Source organism: Pan troglodytes, chromosome 11 (genome assembly GCF_028858775.2).
Source record: "Pan troglodytes isolate AG18354 chromosome 11, NHGRI_mPanTro3-v2.0_pri, whole genome shotgun sequence".
In the NCBI taxonomy this organism is placed as follows: Eukaryota; Metazoa; Chordata; class Mammalia; order Primates; family Hominidae; genus Pan; species Pan troglodytes.
The window spans coordinates 82,966,825-82,988,344 of record NC_072409.2 but is presented as its reverse complement, the minus strand read 5'-3'; the positions used below and the strand labels follow the sequence as shown (position 1 = coordinate 82,988,344).

The 21,520-nt window shown below is 42.0% G+C and overlaps 1 protein-coding gene and 1 pseudogene across 4 annotated transcripts; one reads left to right on the top strand and one right to left on the bottom strand.

Moving 5' to 3' along the window:
* Positions 1 to 548: 548 nt before the first annotated feature.
* LOC134807671 (EKC/KEOPS complex subunit LAGE3-like) lies at positions 549 to 1,245 on the bottom strand (annotated as a pseudogene).
* A 4,959-nt stretch (positions 1,246 to 6,204) lies between these two features.
* DNAJA1 (DnaJ heat shock protein family (Hsp40) member A1) lies at positions 6,205 to 20,326 on the top strand. Of its 4 annotated transcripts, none has more exons than XM_009456252.3 (9): positions 6,205 to 6,378; positions 7,469 to 7,610; positions 7,807 to 7,984; positions 10,866 to 10,970; positions 11,420 to 11,647; positions 15,201 to 15,315; positions 17,570 to 17,685; positions 18,011 to 18,111; positions 19,683 to 20,326. In XM_009456252.3, exons 2-9 carry the CDS (start codon positions 7,479 to 7,481, stop codon positions 19,911 to 19,913), a joined length of 1,206 nt encoding a protein of 401 aa, XP_009454527.1. In that variant the 5' UTR covers positions 6,205 to 6,378; positions 7,469 to 7,478; the 3' UTR covers positions 19,914 to 20,326.
* The last annotated feature ends 1,194 nt before the right edge of the window (positions 20,327 to 21,520 follow it).

Below are 21,520 nucleotides of genomic sequence, written 5' to 3'. Positions count from 1 at the left end.
AGAAAAGGGAAAAATTAAGGAAACCCAAATAAAGAACGAACTTTAGTTAATAATAATGTATCAACGCTGATTCATTAGTTGTGGGAACTGTACCATTTTAATGTAAATTTTAACAATAGGTTAAGACTGAGTGCGGAATAACAGGAACTCTACTATCCTGACAACTTTTCCGCAAATCTAAAACTATTCTTAAATATAAAGTTCAGTTTAAAAAAATGAGGGGTGGTGAGTGGAGGTAGGAATGAAGGAGAGAGTTCATAAAAAAGACTGAAATTGTACGTAGTCAGAAGAGAAGAACCACAACAAATTGGTGCTACTCAAAAAATAAATAAATAAATAAAAATCTGGCCCCAGTTAATTAAAAACTAAATATTCCAAGAAATTTAAATTAATTTATACAAACATAAAAAATAGCATTTTAGTTAGGATTTACTTTCCACTTTGTGCCGATAAAAATTTTTCTTTTTTCTTTTTAATAGTAGCTCAGTTTTATTTTCTGTGGTAACAAACATTTAAGAACCAGAGAAAACAAGGGACCCCTGAGCACACAAAGGCAGTACAGGCCGACCATGAGGCCCTCCCGGGAAAGTAGCAACTGTGGGAATTCCCTGCCCTAGGGAGGATGGATGCACTGCCTAGGAGGAGACGCAAGGTTAGACCTCGCCCCATTTTCCCAGGCCAGGCTTAGCGGGAAACTGGGGGCCCAAAGTGCTGCAGGGTCCGCACCACCAGAGAAAGATGGTCGAGAAAGTTGATAAGGGAAATTCGGAGCAGGCGACAGTCTTCAGCTTTCCAGCGGACGGCCAGGATCCTGCCGCTCACTGTGAGATCCTTCCCAACCACCCTTTGGTGGGGTTCGGCATCTGGAGCCAGGGACCCATGGGCAATTTCCGCCTCTAAGGGGGTCGGGAAAGGCACGCTGAGGGTGACTATGTGCGGCCGCATTCCTGGCCCCTGGCCACAGACGCTGCGTTTCTGCTAGGACCTGACACGTGCGGTGGGGGAGCTCCGCTGGCTGGAGCTGCCGGGGTGTCCGCGCCCCCGGGGCAGCTGTGATCACCCTAGCCATCCCCGCAGTTGGCGCCTCCGCCTGCGTCTGCATCCACGTCCCACATGACCGCCCTGGCTCCGACTCCTTTTCTTTGTAAACTAAAGAAAAAAGTATAGCTGTAGTTGTACTCATTCAAACCTGGACTCACCTTTTCCTTCACCCAATTTTGCTCCTACCCTGGCTTCTTCCTCCTCTTCCTCCTTCTGGGCTCCCTACCCCAGGAAGGGCATCTCCAACCATCCTGTTGCTCAAGCCAGAAAGCTGGAAGTCATTCCTCCTCCCTACCTCTGCATCAAGTCACCATGACTCTACCTGAAGACTTTACATGTTTTTATATTTGTATTTATTTTTCTCCCTCTCCATTTCTTCTATCTAGGCCTCATCATTTCTGATCTGATCGCTCACCATAACAACCTGCTAAGAATCCAACCTTCGCATTAGCACCCAAGTGATTATTGTGAAATTTAAATGTAATCAAATCAGCTCTAAAACAAGGTTACTGTGAGGATAACAATATGGCAACGTTTGTAGAGTGTTTAGCGCAGTGCCTGGCAGGTCCTCACAAAAGAAAGAACAGATGAGGAAAGAGAAAAGAAACAAAAAGTCAGCTGTCACAGGTTATATCACCCCATCCCTAAAATCCTCCAGTGTCTCTCAAGAGCCTTCAAAACAAAATTCAAACTTTTTAGCATAATGCCCAAGCCCTTATTACTTTGCTCCTGCCAGGCCTCCAGCCATCTCCAGCTACCTCTATGAACACTTACAGCCATGTGGTTATTGAGTTATTGGCCAGGCGTGGTGGCTCACGCCTGTAATCCCAGCACTTTGGGAGGCTGAGGCGGGCAGATCACCTGAGGTTGGGAGTTCAAGACAGCCTGGCCAACATGGAGAAACCCTGTCTCTACTAAAAAATACAAAATTAGCCAGGCGTGGTGGAACATGCCTGTAATCCCAGCTACTTGGGAAGCTGAGGCAGGAGAATCGCTTGAACCTGGGAGGCGGAGGCTGCAGTGAGCCGAGATGGCTCCATTGCACTCCCGCCTGGGCAAAAAGAGAGAAACTCTGTCTCAAAAAAAAAAAAAAAGTAAGTATGAAATATCCCACTGAAATAAAATATAATGGTAAGAAAAGAGGCCATCCATGACAGCAACAACAAAAAATGCCTAGTAACACATTTAAGAAGAAATGATGAAGACCTAGTTTAAAAAATGAAGAAAATAAATATACAGTTATATGTTCATGAGTAGGAAGATTCGACATTTTAAATGTGTTAATTCTCTCCAAACTGATATATAAAATCACTGTAATCACAATAAAACTCACAATGGGATTTGGGGGGAATCTGCCAGAAATACTCCTAAGTTCCTCTGGAAGAATAAACATATTAAAAAAATACAAGGAATATTCTAAAAAGCAAGAACAATGAAGGGAAGTAGTACCATGTATTTCAGTGGAAATTAAGTATACATTAAAAGTGGTGGCCAGGTGTGGTGGCTCACGCCTATAATACCAGCACTTTGGGACGCCAAGGCAGGACAACTGCTTGAGCCCAGGAGTTCAAGAACAGCCTGGGCAACATAGGAAGACCCTATCTCTGCACATACAAAAAAAAGGTTGGGGGGCGGATTTCACATTAGTCAGGAAAAATAAGATTAGTGTTAGACAAACTAGTTTGCCATTTGGAGAAAAATAAAGATCAGTTACTTACAAATAATCCTCAGTCCTTACACCAAAATAACTTTCAGATGGAATAAAAAAATTTAAGTTTAAAATGGAACAATGATTCCAGATGCAGTGGCAGGTGTCTGTAGTCCCAAGTACTGAAGAGGCTGAGGCAGGAGAATCACTTGAGCCTAGGAGTTCGAGGCCAGCCTGGGCAACACATCAAGGCTGTTAATTAAAAAAAAAAAAAAAAAAAAAAAAGGGAAACAATGAAAGTACTAGACGTAACCTGTTAAACCTGGGACAACAGATTTATATTTATAATGCTGGACTGATGAAGGGGAAGGTGGAGAGAAGAAAAAGGCCAAAAAGGAAGAGTCACAATTTATCTACATAAAAATTAAAATCTTTATATGGCCGAAAAAAATATATATAGACACTAAGTAAAAAGCGAAGAATATACTAAAGAAAACAATTGTAACACATGACAGACTAATATCTACCCCTAAAAGGGCTATTATTAAAATAGTGGAATTACACCACAGAAAAATGGTAAAATAATATGAACAGTTGACAGGAGAGTCAGTAAACATTTAAAACACGGTTAAACTTACTAACAAAGAAACTCGAAACAATAAGATATCACTTTTTATCTCCAAGCTTAGCAAAGATTTAACAACAAAAGGCCCTCATATTGGCAAGGCCCACTCACACACTGCTGGAAGCAGTTACAAACCAGTATGGAAACTTATTTATTACAATTTTAAATCTACATTCATGTTGACTCAGCAATTTCAATTCTAGCTGTCCATCCAACAGAAATACTTGCATGAGTACTCAAAGCTGTATTTGCTAATTTCTCTGCAGCAGTTTGTAAATCACTGGAAATTGCTGAAATATTCATCAGTAGGAGAATAAATTACGGTGCCTACATACTATGCCATTAAAAATAACAAGGCAGATTAGTTATTTATCCTGACATAGTAAGATGACAAAGTGAAAAGGGCAAGCTGTAAACAGCTTGTATAATGATCCCATTTCTGTACAAACGAAGACCACATACAAAGTTATTGCTAGTTTATTTTATTTTACGTAAGAATGCTTCTTAAAAGTGTTAACTTTTTTGTTAGTTTCGTTTTTAGACAAGGTATTGCTCTGTCGTCCAGGCTGAGGTTCAGTGGTGCAATCACCACTCACTGCAGCCTTGACCTCCCAGGTCCATCCTCCTGCCTCAGCCTCCCAAGTAGCTGGGAGTACATGCCCACACCACCACACTAACTCTAATTTTTGTAGAAACGAGGTCTTATTATGTTACTCAGGCTGGTCTCAAACTCCGGGACTCAAGGGATCCGCCTGCCTTGGCCTCCCAAAGTGCTGGGATTACAGGCTTGAGCCACCATGCACCCCCTGCTCTTCCTTTATTAGCATTTAACACTCAACTGTTTGTTTCTGGTTCCCTATGCTGTGAGCTCCTTGAAGGCAGGGACCACGACTTATGTGATTTTTTTTTTTTTTCTGAGACTCGACAGAGTCTTGCTCTGTCAACCAGGCTGGAGTATAGCAGCACCATCTCTGTTCACTGCAACCTCCGCCTCCCAGGTTCAAGCGATTCTCCTGCCACAGCCTCCCGAGAAGGTGGGACTGCAGGCACGTGCCACCATACCTGGCTAATTGTTTCTATTTTTAGTAGAGAAGGGTTTCACCAAGTTGGCCAGGCTGGTCTAGAACTCCGGATCTCAGGTGATCTGCCCACCTTGGCCTCCCAAAGTGCTGGGATTACAGGTGTGAGGCACGGCGCCCGGCCTGACTTACGTGATTTTTGTATTACAAAGCCCTAGTACACTGCCTGGTAATATTAGACGTTTATTAACGGTTGGTTTAAACAAAAAACTTTATACCAGAGGTGATACTTGAGAAGGCAACACCTAAGACTGAAAAAAATCAGGTGTCTGTCAGCCAATGCAAAAGCATACAAAGGTGAAAAGGTGTATATGGGAAACTGCGGATAGTTCTGTGACTGGAATGCACAGTTAAAATTAATGAAAGAGAAAAGGCTGAAGAGGCAGCATGAGGATGCTTCCAAGGATAAAGTTCAAAATTCTTAGGGTAGCATATATACCAACAGACAAAGGCATGCCCTAACTAGCTTTGAAGCCTCACCTCCGGCTATTCTAGCTCCCTTAGCTATGGCTATATCCAATTAGTTGCAATTTCCTAAAAACATCATATTCTTCCACACCTTAGTATAGCCTTCCCCTGTGCTTTGTCCACTGCTCTCCTCCCATTTTCAAAACTCAGCTCAATTGCCACTTTCCCAAAGAAACTCTCTCTGATCTATCAGGTTAATATAGGAGGCTCTCCCCTACTGACTTCTACCTCATGGTTTCTCTGGTAGTCTGTTGACTTGTTTGGCTTCTCACTAAAGTCTAACTGGGGCTTTTCAACTCCGCATCTCCAGTTCTGTTTTTGTTTTAAATCGAGACGGGGTTTCACCATGTTGCTTGGGCTGGTATCAAACTTCTGAGCTCATGCAATCAGCCCACGCCGGCGTCCCAAAGTGCTGGGATTACACACGTGAGCCACCAAGCGTGGCAAACTCCATCTTTCTTGGTGCTAGATACTGACATACCTGCTGTGTCCCTGGATAAAGAAGCGGACCCCAATTCCCATGAAGCCCCCGTGGTACCATTTTCAAGTCCGAGGTCTTACGTTGCAGATTGTACATCCAGGTTCCCTGACCCGTAGGATTTAAAAATTAGGTCAAATAATTAAACAAATTGTTTTAGTTAGACACTCTTGCTGCTACTCTGTACCCAAACTGGGTGAAAACCTGACCAGAGGAGTCCACGGCCCTCTGTACATCAAACACGGTCCAAACGTCTCACTGTTTAGCTCAGTCCCAGACACACTGAGCTCAATCTGCAGGAATCTGCGAGGTCCAGGGCAGATAACATGTGTCTAGGGGCCTGGACTTGCACAAAAAGCCTTAACAACTTCACAATTTGATTAATTATGCCGCCTTGGACCACGCGTGAAAAACAGCAAGACCCAAGGCCTATGCTATTGGTCTGGGGACTAGACCCACCTGGCTCAAGCATTTTTTGCTCGCCACGTTCCCAAAAAGAGAAGAGGCGCCCGTAAGGGGGGGGGGGTGGTGGCAAGACTGTTCCAAGAGCTTTCCCGTTCACACACAGCTCCCGCTGGGTCACTGTACATGAGCCCTTCCCGCCCTCGCGGGCCGAGGCGGCCACCCCACAGGTTTGGGAACCCTAGGACTTGCACTGCTCCTGGGCCATGCCCCACCAGCCGGAGACTTCCGCACTCTCAGGCTCGCTGAGTGGAGGAAAAGGGCTCCAGAAGATTCCACGAGCGCCGGGAAGCCGCGCTAGCACCAACCCCCACAAGGCCTTTCGGCGCAGCTCCTCCCGACCCGTGCGCCCCCGCGCCGTTGCCCAGGTAACGGCGGGGCGGTGGCAGCGGCCGAGAAGGGCGGGACTTCCGGCGGGTGACGCGCCCGGGTTCGGCTACAAAAGACGACGGCTGCGGCGCGCCGGGCGGAACTTTCCAGAACGCTCGGTGAGAGGCGGAGGAGCGGTAACTACCCCAGCTGCGCACAGCTCCGCGCTCCTTCCCGCTCCCTCACACACCGGCCTCAGCCCGCACCGGTGAGTTTGAGCCTTCGCGCTGCCCCTAGTCCCCTGGCTAGCGCCATTGGCGCCGGGAAACCGATGGAGCCGCGGTCGGGAGGCAGTTGGCCGCGTGGGTAGGACCGCTGTCAGTTCCTGGGCCCACGATTTCCCTTTTGGAGGGCTGGTGTGGTGCCCTGGCAACCCATCCCCGGCACGCACAGTGAATGGGCCCGAGACCTTTTCTAGACCTCCCTCCTTCCCCAGCCTGGGATCTCCAAGGAGCTACTGTCTTCGGCTGCCCCTCCGTGCGCGCCCCCGCGGCCCCCCTCCCCGTCCGTGCTCGCTCGGGGTTGGGGGGGGAGTGGGGTTGGCGACCCTGCGCACGCGCACAGGGAGGCAGGGGCGAGGGGCTGCGGGGGGAGCCGGGCGGAGACTGCGGCTTTTGGTTTCGCTTTCTCTGTTTCCCCTCCCTTTGTTTGTTGAGGGCTGGGCTTTCCCCACCGCCACTTGGGTCCAGGGTGGGAGGGAGAAAGGAAGGAAATCGGTCAGCGCCAAATGCAAGGGGAAACCTGGCAGGTAAACTCTGCCAGCCTGAGGGGCGAGAGGGATTCGGCTGGAGAAGCTGTAAGCCGTGGGCGGTGGAGGGCTTGCTGTGTGGAGCCAGTAACCTGTTCTATAAACCACTCCCCCCCACCACTGTGTGCCCAGACGTCTTTTTCTGGAGAGTATATGGAGTTTATCACATTTGCCAAAGACAGTGATAGTGTAATGACCGATAGACTGAACATATCAGTGCTTCTTTTGGTTACAACTGTCACCGCCTCTAGGGCAAACGGGAAGAATCCAGATAATAGTTGTGTTATATTAGTATGGAAGCTTTGGTGTAGGAAAATTGGAACCAGCTGCTAGAAGGCGGCTCTCAGATTATTTCTCGATAATGATTATTTGTTTTGTCTGTTCGAGTTTATAGCTGAATTATCGCAGGAATTGTTACCTTTTTGGTGAAATTTAGGGAAGGTGGTGTTCTTATAATCGGATTTTGCAAAGAGATTGCTCGGCCTTAGCTCTCTTTTTTATTAAAAGCTACCAGTTGAAAGCCGGTTAAAGTTGCATTTTCTTATTTCAGGCAGTAGAAGATGGTGAAAGAAACAACTTACTACGATGTTTTGGGGGTCAAACCCAATGCTACTCAGGAAGAATTGAAAAAGGCTTATAGGAAACTGGCCTTGAAGTACCATCCTGATAAGAATCCAAATGAAGGAGAGAAGGTGAATAGTATCTACTCTTAAACATATCTGAATAGTTCTTTGCCAGACGTATGGTATTTCTATTATGGCCTGAAATCGAGTATCTAATATAGTAACTATGATCACTTCTCGGCCTTTTTAGCTAAGATCAAGTGTAATGTAGCTAGGTAACACTTGTTTTTTAAAAAATGAAATTCACTCCTCTTTTCTCAAACAGTTTAAACAGATTTCTCAAGCTTACGAAGTTCTCTCTGATGCAAAGAAAAGGGAATTATATGACAAAGGAGGAGAACAGGCAATTAAAGAGGGTGGAGCAGGTGGCGGTTTTGGCTCCCCCATGGACATCTTTGATATGTTTTTTGGAGGAGGAGGAAGGATGCAGAGAGAAAGGAGAGGTAAGAAGAATCTAGACTTTGTGCAGCTAACTAAAGTTAGCTGTTGGTCAGAGCAGATCTTTGAGAAATCACCCATTTTAAATGCTTGTTTACATGTTAGTATAATGTTGCAAACTGACCACAAATTGCCTCTGATTTATGGTGTCGTGTTTTTTTGTTGTAGTTTTTTTTTTTTTTTTTTTTTTCTTGAGACGGAGTTTCCCTCTTATTGCCCAGGCTGGAGAGCCACGGCGTGGTCTCAGCTCACAGCAACCTCCACTTCCCGGGTTCAAGCGATTCTCCTGCCTCAGCCTCCCAAGTAGCTGGGATTACAGGCATGCGCCACCAAACCTGGCTAATTTTGTATTTTTAGTAGAGATGGGGTTTCACCATGTTGGTCACGCTGGTCTTGAACTGCAAACCTCAGGTGATCCACCTGCCTTGGCCTCCCAGAGTGCTGGGATTACAGTTGTGAGCCACCATGCCCAGCCAGTGGTGTCGCTTTTTTTAAAATGAGATTTAAGGGGCCTAAAAAATAGCCAACAGAGTGGTAGCAAATGACTGCTTCCAAAAATCTTAGATATTATCAAACAAATTATGAGAACAGGCCGCGTGCTGTGGCTCATACTGTAATCCCAGCACTTTGGGAGGCCGAGGTGGGTGGATCACCTGAGGTCACGGTTCGAGACCAGCCTGGCCAAGATGGTGAAACCCCATCTCTACAAAACTACAGAATTAGCTGGGCGTGGTGGTGGGCGTCTGCAATCCCAGCTCCTCTGGAGGCTGAGGCAGGAGAATCGCTTGAACCCTGGAGGCAGAGGTTGCAGTGAACGGAGGTCACGCCACTGCACTCCAGCCTGGGCAAGAAGAGTGAATCTCTGTCACAAAAAAACCAAAAAAATCCAAAAATTAGCCAAGCATGGTGGTGCGTGCCTGTAATCCCAGTTACTCAGGAGGGCTGAAGCAGGAGAGTCGCTTGAACCCGGGAGGTGGAGGTTGCAGTGAGCTGAGATCGCCCAATTACATTCCAGCCTGAGCAACACAGCGAGACTCTTGTCTCAAAAAAAAAAGGACAAAGTATATAGCAATATAATTTTCCAAGCCCTTTTTACAGATCTTATTTGGTGTTCCCTCACTTCCCAAAGGAATTTGATGGTAGGTACAGTGGCCTTTTTCAAATGGGAGTAAGTTAAAGTTCAGAAACCTAAAACTTCTTCAAGCTCATATAGCAAGCCAACAGAGCCAGGGCTGAAAACTGGTTCGTTGCCTGCCATTTATCTAATCTTGTTTCAGCTTTATTGTGTCAAAATTATGTATTTAATATGTTTATCAGGAAAGTGGCCTATGGGCTCTAGAAATACTGCTTATAGGAGTAAAATGTTCAAGAGAAATCAGTCTCACTTTATTTCCAGTATAGTGTATACAAATAAGGGCTGATGAGCAGAACCAGTTTTAGAATGAATGGCCAAGCCATTAAATTTCACTTTGAGCTTCTTAAGGTTCAGAAAGATCTGGGAAATTGTTTATTCAGTTTTTCTTTAAAGATCTTCAAGGAAAGGATTATGTTTTTATTAAGATACTTAAACTCCTTAAAAAGAAAGTCCACAATCCAAATGACTTGCTTAGTAAATTGTTAGAATTTGTCCACAAAAAAGTAGTGGTGGTTTTTCACTTACCTTACAAAGAACCTGCAGGTTAACATTGGCAAGCTCTTTTATGTGGCTTATGATCATACTGAGAGGTTATTTTTGGGGAAATGCGCTTCATCAAGCTCTAGAAGCTTTATTTTTCCTTCCTTATACTCAACACTGTTCAAAATAAGGGCAGCTAGATTTTAGCGTGCCAAAACTAAAGGTGGAACTATAAGCAGAAGGACATAATTAATGGTATTTCATGCTTGATTAGAAAGTTAAAATGTTCATTAGGCATATTGTACAGAAACGAGTTTGAGAACTTTTTTCAGTTGGTGGAAAGGCAATAATGTTGTGAATAAGTCCTTGTGGAAGGATCACTAGTTAGGAACTTACTAACTTATTAGCAGGTGACTTCATACTTCTAACCTCAGTGTCCTTATGAGGTCTTGACCTTCCATTTCCTATTCTGATTTAAGTGAAGTAAGGCACTCCTTAGTAGCCACTGGCCATGTGTGGCTCCATTAATTTAAGACAAAAACAAAAATACGGTTTCTTAGTCTAAATGGCCACATTTACATGCTCAATAAGCACATGTGATTGGTGGCTGCTATGTTGGACAGAACAGATATAAAACATTTATCACTGCAGAAAGTTCTGTTGGGCAATGCTATTATAAAAGGTATGAGAAATTTGGCCTTCAAAACAACCAGTGCTGGCCCAGCAGTAAATGGGCTGTTTTCTACTAAATCAGGAAGAAGTAGAAATTGATACTCTTCTGTGGTGACTCAATAAATACATCAGCTTCCCTGGCCAATCTTGATTAATGAGAATTTACTGTGCTACAGAATTTTTGGATGAAGTAATTGGCCATGTTGCTCAATACGGTACGAAGTGAAAGCTTCAAAAAATACATTGTGACAGAAATGAATGTTTGGATTATTGTGAAATGTGCCCTTTTAAATAACACTGGTTTTTCTCAAGTGACTTTGAAGGTAATGCTTTTGCTTACCATATTTCCAAGATGGCCACGTCTGTGCCCTTAAGCAAATATTTAATCTCTGACCTGATTTTCCCTCATCTGTGATTACATCACAGTTTGAGGATCATCTGTGATAACGTGAACATTCTGTGTATATAGTAGGTAGTCAACAGATGTACCCTGTGAGGCTCATCTTTTATTATTCTTTGCCACATTCTTTATAGTGCCTTTAGCACAAGTAAGATCCAGCATCTTAAACAGATTTGCAATGAGAAATATTTTGTTTTAGGTAAAAATGTTGTACATCAGCTCTCAGTAACCCTAGAAGACTTATATAATGGTGCAACAAGAAAACTGGCTCTGCAAAAGAATGTGATTTGTGACAAATGTGAAGGTACGGTGTTTTTTTGTTTTGTTTTGTTTTTAAGCACCTTTAATATGACACCTGAAAATGGAGCTAAGACTTCTAGATAGATATGTAAAATTGACTCATGTACACTACCTAGATTTTGGGGGAGGGGAGGGCAGATATGAAGAAAACCAACTGAAAACCTCCCACCTAAAGAAATATCAGCACTTTTTTCTGTGTATATTTTAAATACAGTTGGGATCAAGCTAGTTTGGTATCTTTTTTGTAATAAGTAAAAGTTATTTATTGGAAAGTGTGTTCTAATAAGAATGAAACTCATTGGAATGATCTCATCAGTTGTACATTCAGAGGGTAGCATTCCATCAGACTTCGAAAATATTAAAAGTATAGCATTTAGGAATTGTCTTCTTAAAACATTTACTACTGTATACACTACTAATTCATACATTATTTAATTTTCTTTTTAAATTTAGGTAGAGGAGGTAAGAAAGGAGCAGTAGAGTGCTGTCCCAATTGCCGAGGTACTGGAATGCAAATAAGAATTCATCAGATAGGACCTGGAATGGTTCAGCAAATTCAGTCTGTGTGCATGGAGTGCCAGGGCCATGGGGAGCGGATCAGTCCTAAAGATAGATGTAAAAGCTGCAACGGAAGGAAGATAGTTCGAGAGAAGAAAATTTTAGAAGTTCATATTGACAAAGGTGAGTTCTGAGTTACTTATTCTGAAGTCTTGAATGCTGTGGCAGATTTATTATTAACATTTTATAATTGTTTAAAAATCATTCTTAATTAGGTTATATATGATCCTATCAATCAGAAATAACTCTTAGCAGCTTAGTAAATAATGTTCTTTTATCCAGACATAATTTTGCACATTGGTATATTACTGATACAGAATATATTAGAAATCTCCTCATTTAATATAACAGGATCATCTTTTGAAATCTGTGGTCCTGTAAATGATTGAATAGTGTTCCAAACTTAATTCTCTCCTGTTAAACCACAGTTCTTCCATCTTTTAAAAAATTAGAATTAATTGTACACATTCTTAATTAGGAGTTACTAGATCAAGGGATAGGCATACTTTTAAGGATTCGAAAGGGGAGTTAGGTGAAGAATTGGGTCTCATTAAAATTCATGGTTTTTTTGGAGACGGAGTTTCGCTCTTGTTTCCCAGGCTGGAGTGTGCAATGGCACGATCTCAGCTCATTGCAACCTCTGCCTCCCGGGTTCAAGCAGTTCTTCTGCCTCAGCCTCCCAAGTACCTGGGATTACAGTCACCCAGCACCATGCCCGGCTAATGTTTTGTATTTTTAGTAGAGATGGGGTTTCACCATGTTGGCCAGGCTGATCTCGAACACTTGACCTCAGGTGATGACCTGCCTCGGCCTCCCAAAGTGCTGGGATTACAGGCATGAGCTACCGCACCCCGCCTCATGTTTATTTTTTAAACCAATGGGCATGTTTTTGTTTTTTTCTGAGGTAGAGTCTTGCTCTGTTGCCCAGGCTTGAGTGCAGTGATGCGATCTTGGCTCACTCTAACCTCTGCCTCCTGGGTTCAAGCGATTCTCCTGCCCCAGCTTCCCAGGTAGCTGGGACTACAGGTGTGCACCACCACACCTGGCTAATTTTTTTTGTATTTTTAGTAGAGATGGGGTTTCACCATGTTAGGCTGGTCTCAAACTCTTGACCTCAAATGATCTGCCTGCCTTGGCCTCCTAAAATGCTGGGATTACAGGTGTGTGCCACCATACCTGGCCTGGGCTAGTTTAAATAAGCGTATTGGCCCACTTAATTGGCTTACTTGCCCATCTATTATATTTAAATGCTCCGTTAATTGATTTGAAATAATTTAGACTACCTTTCCTTTTTTTAGACTTGACACTTCCCTACCCATTGGGCTCCACATTTAGAAATAACTATATAACCTTTTTTTTGTATTCTCGGGATTTGATTGATTTGTCAATTTTTAAATTTTACTCTTGTCAACTTGCAAAAACATTTTAAAATGTATTACAGCAATACACTGCAGAAATTTTAAGAAATGTATATAACCCCAGAAGGAAACTTAAATCAACATTATGGTAATCTCTTTTCAGATTTTGCTGTTTATAAATGGGTCTACTATTATACTGTACTATGGTATGATACCAATCTGGAACTATTAATATTTGAACATATTTCCATATTAATATACAAATCTACATTAACATAAGTGGCTGCAATAGGATTCTATCATGTGACTCATGATACTGGCCTCTCTGACCCCCAGGGTTCCACCCAAGAATGTAGTACATTGAAAGGTAAAAATAAGTTTCCTTGGCCAGTTGTTGAACTTAATAAATCTGTGTTTCCCCCTTAGTGGGCCCATGCCTAAGGTTTATACTTTGAGGTGTTCTTGATACCGATAGCATATAGAGTAAGTCTTAACGTTGTTGATAGGTTCTTGGAAACTGGGACTTCTAGCAGAATGACCTCAAATAATGTCATGCAGGTCCTCAAATAATGTCATGTCACTATAACACAGCTGAGGGGAAAAAAATTGGTCTTGTTATGTGTCATTTCATTTAAAGCAATTTCCAAGAACCTATCAACAATGGACTGTAAGTGAGAACTTGAAATTAATGCCCTAACTATATAGCAAGTGAAGGCATTTGTGCTATGCCTACCCTTGCTCTTTATTCAGGAAAACCTAGCTGAGTTTAATTGCTTCCCTAGCACAACAAGTTATTTTGCCTCAATACACGATTAAAGACAGATTGTTTAATTTTGTCAGTGTATGATACTGATAGCGCTTTGAGTCCTTATTTAAGAGGTACGTACTGAAGTATTTGTGGGTTAATGGATATAGTTGGAGTTTGCTTGAAAGTATATGTGGGGGGCATGCGTAGGGGTGTAATACATGAAATATTAGTCATGAGTTAGTAACTGCTGAAGCCAAATTGGATGGATATGTAGGAATTCATTGTACTGTTGGCTTTGTTTATACAGGATTAATATTTTCCATACGTAAAGGTGAAACATGATTGCTCTGTTAGGTAACCAGAGTGATCTTGGGAAATAATCAGGAGATAACTGCTTTGGTGTAATACTCTACAAACACAGGTTTTCTTACATGAGTTATGTTTTAAGAGACGTTGCCCAAACCCTTACTGAACTAAAATATGTGGGTCAGAGGTGAGGGGCATGAAGTCTCAGTTTAAAAAAAAAAAAAAAAGGCGTGTTTTTTTGCCCTGTTAGAAAATACTCCTCCCCTTGTATTTTACGGACCATATGGGCTAAGGGAGTGTCTAGCACTGATTGTTTTGTTTGCTTGTTTGTTTTAATTTAAATGAGACAAGGTCTCGAACTCCTGTGCTCCAGGGTGCTATCCTCAGGGTATCCTCCTGACTCGGCCTCTCAAAGTATAATTACCCTTTTTTTAAGGGGACTTTACTGAATAGTTCTTTAAAATACGGATTTTCAGGCACCGGGGCTCAGGTCTGTAATCCTAACACTATAGGATGCTGAGGCAGGATCCCTTGAGCCCAGTAGTTCAAGACCAGCCTGAGCGACATGAGAACCCCCATCTCTATTAAAAAAAAAAAAAATTCAAAAATTAGCTGGTCTGTGGTCCTGGCTACTCGGGAGGCTGAGGTGGGAGGATCACTTGAGCCCAGGAGATGGAGGCTGCAATGAGCCATGTTTGTGCCACTGCACTCCAGCCTAGGCAACAGAGCAAGATCCTATCTCAAGAGAAGATAATAGATTTAAAATTTTTTTAGTTTTGTATATAAATACTACAATAGAAGGGTCTTGATTTACATTGCTGTTAGACTTTTAATAGAAGTAATTTGATAGAAGTAATGAAACTGAAATACTTAATTAACATTTTTTGGTTATAACCAGTGTTTGCCAGTCATGGTTTAGTACCAGCATATACCTGTTGAGTTAATACTCTAAATATTGCTAATGAGGTGTAGGTGTCTGTGGGAAAGTTGAAACTTGGAAAGGATATGCAGCTTACTTCCCCCAGGGTAATCCAGCCAGTGAATAGCAGCTCTGAGATTTGAAGGCTAGTCTCTTTGCCTCTGGAGTTTGTGTTCTCCACTATGATACCTTTCTTCAGGAGCAAATTGGACTGAACTACTTAAGTGGGCTTTCTTAGTCATTTCTGTGATTTTTATGCATAAACAAACATCTATGTATAGATTTTATGATTCTGACCTTAGTTGGATATTTAATAAAAGTACAAAATCAATGTTTTGTTTTTAGGCATGAAAGATGGCCAGAAGATAACATTCCATGGTGAAGGAGACCAAGAACCAGGACTGGAGCCAGGCGATATTATCATTGTGTTAGATCAGAAGGACCATGCTGTTTTTACTCGGTAAAGACTTTATCAACCACTCAAATTGATATCTTATATATTTGGGTTGTTGGTTTTGTTTTTTGTTTTTTTGTTTTTTTTAAAGTGTTTTCCATTACTCTTAGAACCTATTTCTCAGGAAGATTGTTAACCATTGTTCAGATCATAAGAGGTTGAATACATAGGATCAGATTTTTTAGCTTTTTGTCTCTTAAGTATGGAACGTTGAAAATGTGTTTCAATTAGATGTTTTGTGTGAACCCAAGCAGCAGATGGGTGGGGAAAACATCCCTGGACAAAAATTTGCCCTCAATCTTTGTAAAGCAATTTAAGTGCCTTAAAGCTCTCACCAGTTTTCAATCTCATTTATGATAAATTGAATTGCTTTTAATTATAAATACCCAAAAGCATCTCTGTAGGAAATTTAAATTGGAACTCAATACTAAGTATAAATTCAGGTCTACCATTTTGAGCTAAATAACAAGTATGATGAACACTGAAGCACAAGAAAGATGGATGATTAACAGCAAATGTTTGTGATCCATGGCTAACATAACACCCTCTGTGCATGCTATATTCCCAGCAACTTGGGAGGCTGAGGTGGGAGGATCACTTGAGGCCAGGAGTCCTAGCTACTGGGGAGGCTGAGGCAGAAGAGTGGCTTGAACTCAGGAGTTCAAGGTTATGATCATGCCACTGCATTCTAGCCTGGGTGACAGTAAGAACCCACCTTTTTTTGTTTGTTTGTTTAAATGGAGTGGAGGTGAAATTGGGAACATCTTAAACTAGTTTAGGATTAATTAATATTTCGGCTTGGTTTGGTGGCTTACACCTGTAATCCCAACACTTTGGGAGGCCGAGGTGGATGGTCAGGAGTTCAAGACCAGCCTAGCCAACATGGTGAAATGCCATCTCTGTTAAAAATTAAAAAATTAGACAGGCGTGGTGGCAGGCGCTGAGGCAGGAGAATCACTTGAACCCAGGAGGCAGAGGTCGCGGTGAGTTGAGATGGCGCCATTGCACTCCAGCCTGGGCAAAAAGAGCAAAACTTGGTCTCAAAAAAAAAAAAAAAAAAAGACTAATATTTTACAAATGTCTGAAGATAATGGGAAATGTTGTCAAGCTCAGGCTTTTGATGCTGTCATTTGATAAGGGTATTAAAGATGTTTTATTTATTTTTTTTTTTGAGATGGAGTTTCGCTCAACAGGCCCAGGCTGGATTGCGATGGTGAGATCTTGGCTCACTGCAACCTCCAACTCCCAGGTTCAAGCAATTCTCTCACCTCAGCCTCCCGAGTAGCTGGGATTACAGGCGCCCACTACCACGCCCAGCTGATTTTTGTATTTTTAGTAGAGACGGGTTTCACCATGTTGGCCAGGCTGGTATCGAACTCCTGACCTTAGGCAATCCACCTGCCTCGGCCTCCCAAAGTGCTGGGATTACAGGCATGAGCCACCGCGCCCAGCCTAAAGATGTTTTATTAATGTGGGTTGGAAAAGGAAAGTCTAAGCATGAGAAGGAGGAAGTGGGCTGTTAACGTTAAATATGAAAGGCTGTGTTTACTCACAATATGCCAGGAAATAATATTTCAGGTTCATCAATGAGGAAATTGTTAGAGTCCCTTTAAATGGGACATATCCTCATTGTTTAATTTCATACAGCCTAAATTATCTAGGACCCTGCCCAGGCTAGAGTGCAGTGGCACGATCTCAACTCACTGCAACCTCTGCCTCCAGATTCAAGTGATTCTCCTGCCTCAGCCTCCCGAGTAGCTGGAACTACAGGTGCACGCCAACATGCCTGGCTGATTTTTTGTATTTTTAGTAGAGATGGGGTTTCACCATGTTGGCCAGGCTGGTCTTGAACTTCAGACCTTAGGTGATCCACCCTCCTCAGCCTCCCAAACTGCTGGAATTACAGATGCGAACCACAGTGGCTGGCCTAACCCTCACTCTTGTGAGTTGTTTTTTTTTTTTTTCCCCTCTGAGAAACCAGATTTAAAACTAGGTAATGAAACAATTCACTGATGGTAAATGGTAAAGGCTGCCTAGAGTGTGTGGAATGACTTTGAATCCTTATCTAGGAAAAGGGGCTGGCAGGTTCCACATGTTTGCCCTTCCCAGATCTTTGCTCTGCTTGATTTTTACAATGGGGGAAGAAAAGGGTGTCTTTGTAAAAGACTCTTTGCTTTTATTAAACAAAAAAACAGCCTGCTTTGGTACATCTACTGATTGGTGATTTGAAAAATATAAATATGTGTCATATTTTATGCAGACGAGGAGAAGACCTTTTCATGTGTATGGACATACAGCTCGTTGAAGCATTGTGTGGCTTCCAGAAGCCAATATCTACTCTTGACAACCGAACCATCGTCATCACCTCTCATCCAGGTATGGGAACTAGGCAAGCTTAAGCTTCTCTTCTCTATTCTAGTATTTTCCTTGTCTCCTGATAAGAAAGTGTAGTATAGGCACTGAGGGAAACCCATTGTTTTTCTTTCTCGGTTACATATCCTTCTCTGGGCTTAGATGAAGTTATAAGGTCTTGGCTCTCTTGTCAGCCCTTGGAAAACCCATAAGTGAAAGGTAACAGGATTGCTTTGCCACGTAAGTTTTACTCTTGCCAATGAGCTAGGACAGTGCTCTGTTCTTTATATTCCCTGCCTCATAAAAATGTGACCATACTTAAGGAAGAACTTGGCTTCAATGTTTTTAGGTCAGATTGTCAAGCATGGAGATATCAAGTGTGTACTAAATGAAGGCATGCCAATTTATCGTAGACCATATGAAAAGGGTCGCCTAATCATCGAATTTAAGGTAAGCTGTAATGTACTTTAAGAATACTTGAGAACAATTGGCTTACTAAAATCTGATAAAAAAGTAAAATTTCAGCCAGGTGCAAGTAGCTCATGCCTGTAATCCCCGCATTTTGAGAGGCTGAGGCAGGAGGATCCCTTGAGCCCTGGAGTTTTGAGAACAGCCTGGACAACATAGTGAAACCCTGTCTCTTTAAAAAATAAAAATAAATAAAATAAAATTTCTGAATGCCAAAGAACCTGAAACTTACATCTTTCCACAGCAAGAAATATATGGATCTGGCCACGTGCCACTGTCACACGCCTATAATCCCAGTGCTTTGGGAGGCCGAGACAGGTGGATCGCTTGAGCTCAGGAGGAGTTCAAGGCCAGCCTGGGCAACATGGCAAAACCCCATCTCTACAAAAAGTACAAAAAGTAGCCAGGCATGGTGGCACACACCTGTAGTCCCAGCTACTCGGGAGGCTGAGGAGGTGGGAGGATTGCTTGAGCCTAGGTGGTCAAGGCTGCAGTGAATTAAGATCGTGTCACTGTACTTCAACCTGGGTGACAGAATGAGACCCTGTCTCAAAAAAAGAAAAAAGAAAATTTACCTAATAACTACTTACTCCTGTCATGTTGAGCATTCTTTGTTAACAAGTTGAGGATGGGGTTTTTTGCATCATTAATTGGATATTTAAAGATAGGTTGTGGGAAGGGTGTGTGGGACAAGTGGGTATTTTACTAATGAAAGGTTGTAACTGGCATCTTAAAGTTGAGAGGTGCTTTATAATAATTGCAGATTTCTTGGCAAAATCGTGTAATGCTTGATTTGTTAATAGGTATAAAGCAATCCAGTCATTTTCCTGAGTCTTAAATTGGCCTGTCACCATAAAAATATTAATTAAAACTTTTTTTTTTTTTTTTTTTTTTTCCTTTTTGAGACAGGAGTCTTGTTCTGTCACCCAAGCTGGAGTGCAGTGGTGCGATCCTGGATCACTGTAACCTCCACCTCCTGGGTTCAAGCAATTCTCCTGCCTCAGCCTCCTGAGTAGCTGGGAATACAGGTGCCCGCCACCACGCTGGGCTTTTTAGTAGAGATGGGGTTTCACCATATTGGCCAGGCTGGTCTCAAACTCCTGACCTCAGGTGATCTGCCCATCTCAGCTTCCCAAAGTGTTGGGATTTGTAATCCCAATTGTATGAGCCACTGCGCCTGGCCTAAAAACATCTTTGGTAAGGAAGAACTACCCTTTTGAGAGTAAGAATAGCTTTGTTTAAATATGTTGTAAGAAGGGTTAGGCTGTTGCAGGATGGGTTTTGGTATTAAAAAGTCAGTTTGCTGGATAGAACAATGGTTGTTAAAGTGCAGTTTTATTTAATACAATCATTTTTAATAAAGCCTGACTTCTGGTCATAATCCTTGAACTCTAGTTCAGAGTGTGCTATGCACTGTGCCTTTTTAGAGCCTGTTCTAACCTGAGATTGGCAGATTCACCTAAATATTACGTGTTTACATGTGTTTTTCTGGGGAAAATGGGTCCATGATACTCTAAGGGAGCTAATGATGAAATCAGATTGAACAGTGAAAGTTTCTTTTGAAGGTAAACTTTCCTGAGAATGGCTTTCTCTCTCCTGATAAACTGTCTTTGCTGGAAAAACTCCTACCCGAGAGGAAGGAAGTGGAAGAGACTGATGAGATGGATCAAGTAGAACTGGTGGACTTTGATCCAAATCAGGAAAGACGGCGCCACTACAATGGAGAAGCATATGAGGATGATGAACATCATCCCAGAGGTGGTGTTCAGTGTCAGACCTCTTAATGGGCCAGTGAATAACACTCACTGCTGGCATTTAATGTGCAGTAGTGAATGAGTGAAGGACTGTAATCATAATATGCTCACTACTTGCTCTTGTTTTTGTTTTAATAAACTATAGTAGTGTTTTAAAAAGTTAAATGAAGAATAAACGCAAATATAAAAGCTCTGACTTTGCCCTGTATGTATGATGACTTCAGTGTGCAAGATGAAGTTTAATACCTGTAAAAACTACAAAGAAGTTCCCCTAGCATTTCTAGGCCAAACCTTGTAATTGACTTCAGCTATGTACGTGGACAAGCTTAGACTGAAATGCTAGGTATATGTATTGGCTTCAGTGTATGACCCTTCATTGTTAAGCTATGAAAGTAAAACTCTGTATTTAACTGGCAATGAGGAAAAAAAAATTTTGTAGAGAAGTGTTGGTCTGTATAGTTCTTTATATTAAGTGGGATTCATTGTAATGCCTCTGCATTTATTCTGTTGCCTCAACTGTTACTTGAAGATGGCGTAATATATAATTTATCCTGTGGTATCAGTGATAAAAATGATACCTTTCTGTAGGAGGGGTTTATCATAATATGCTGCTTCTTGAAGGCTTGCACTTCCAGAATTGTGTTTCCTTCTGCTGTGCCATTCATATATATATATATATATATATATATATATATATATATATATATATATATATATCTCCATATATATCTTGACCAGTCCTGGTCATTTGCCCCCCTCCTTGTCTGTGGACCATGATAAGCCCAAGTAGTGACTTCAGAGCTGGGTAACAGAAATTAAAGTGAAAAGACCTTTACGTGGAGAATTTGCATGCGTAATATAGGAAGGTGTTCTTTAGGTATGTTACAGGATTACTTTAAACCATTTGACTTTCGCTCCAAAGTTATGTTGGTAGTATAGCAAATTATGATGAATAGCTTTAATTGTATGTTTAAAAGTCTCATATGTTCACATGCTTAAATCTGGGTATCAGAATTTAAGCAATTCTTGAAATGTATTGTCTCCTTAATATACTAATTACAAAGCATCTCCAATGTGTGTCACTACAGGCTTTTTTTTCCCAGATCATCAAATTTTGGCTTTTAACTAAGATACATAGCTTGATTTTAGCTAGTCTGAATGAGTGATACAAAAATACTATTGAACTATAGTTAAATAATAATAAATAGGATGGAGAGTAAAAGTGGAGGACTGGGTAATGAGCCAAGAAGAAGGGGACTTAGAAAACTGCAAACATTGGAGTGAGCATGAGAGAACAAGTTCTCATAAAGAATACAAGTTTAAAAAGGAGAAAAACTGTTTAAAAAATAAGGTTCCCAAACCATCAGTGTTTGTCAGCTTCCTTTTAGTCTGTGCCAGCCACCCACAGCTACCCTAAAGTTAGAGATGTGAAGCAGATGTTCAGGAAAGTATAATTGATCGGTGTTCAAAAAAGTGCTTTGTGACAGATTTCACTTTTCACTGGGTTTATGTACAAATTCTAAAAATCTCTCAACCTGTATTTTAATGCATTTAAGAGCATTGTTTAGGCCGGGCATGGTGGCTCACACCTGTGATCCCAGCACTTTGGGAGGACAAGGCAGGCAGATCACCTGAGG

What these genes read in the sequence shown, in the direction of transcription:
- DNAJA1 (XM_009456252.3), top strand. Translation starts at nt 7,479, where the DNA reads ATGGTGAAAGAAACAACTTACTACGATGTTTTGGGGGTCAAACCCAAT. An exon ending in GACCATGCTGTTTTTACTCG is followed by an intron (nt 15,316 to 17,569) that starts GTAAAGACTTTA and finishes TATTTTATGCAG; the next exon opens with ACGAGGAGAAGACCTTTTCA. An exon ending in CGTCATCACCTCTCATCCAG is followed by an intron (nt 17,686 to 18,010) that starts GTATGGGAACTA and finishes CAATGTTTTTAG; the next exon opens with GTCAGATTGTCAAGCATGGA.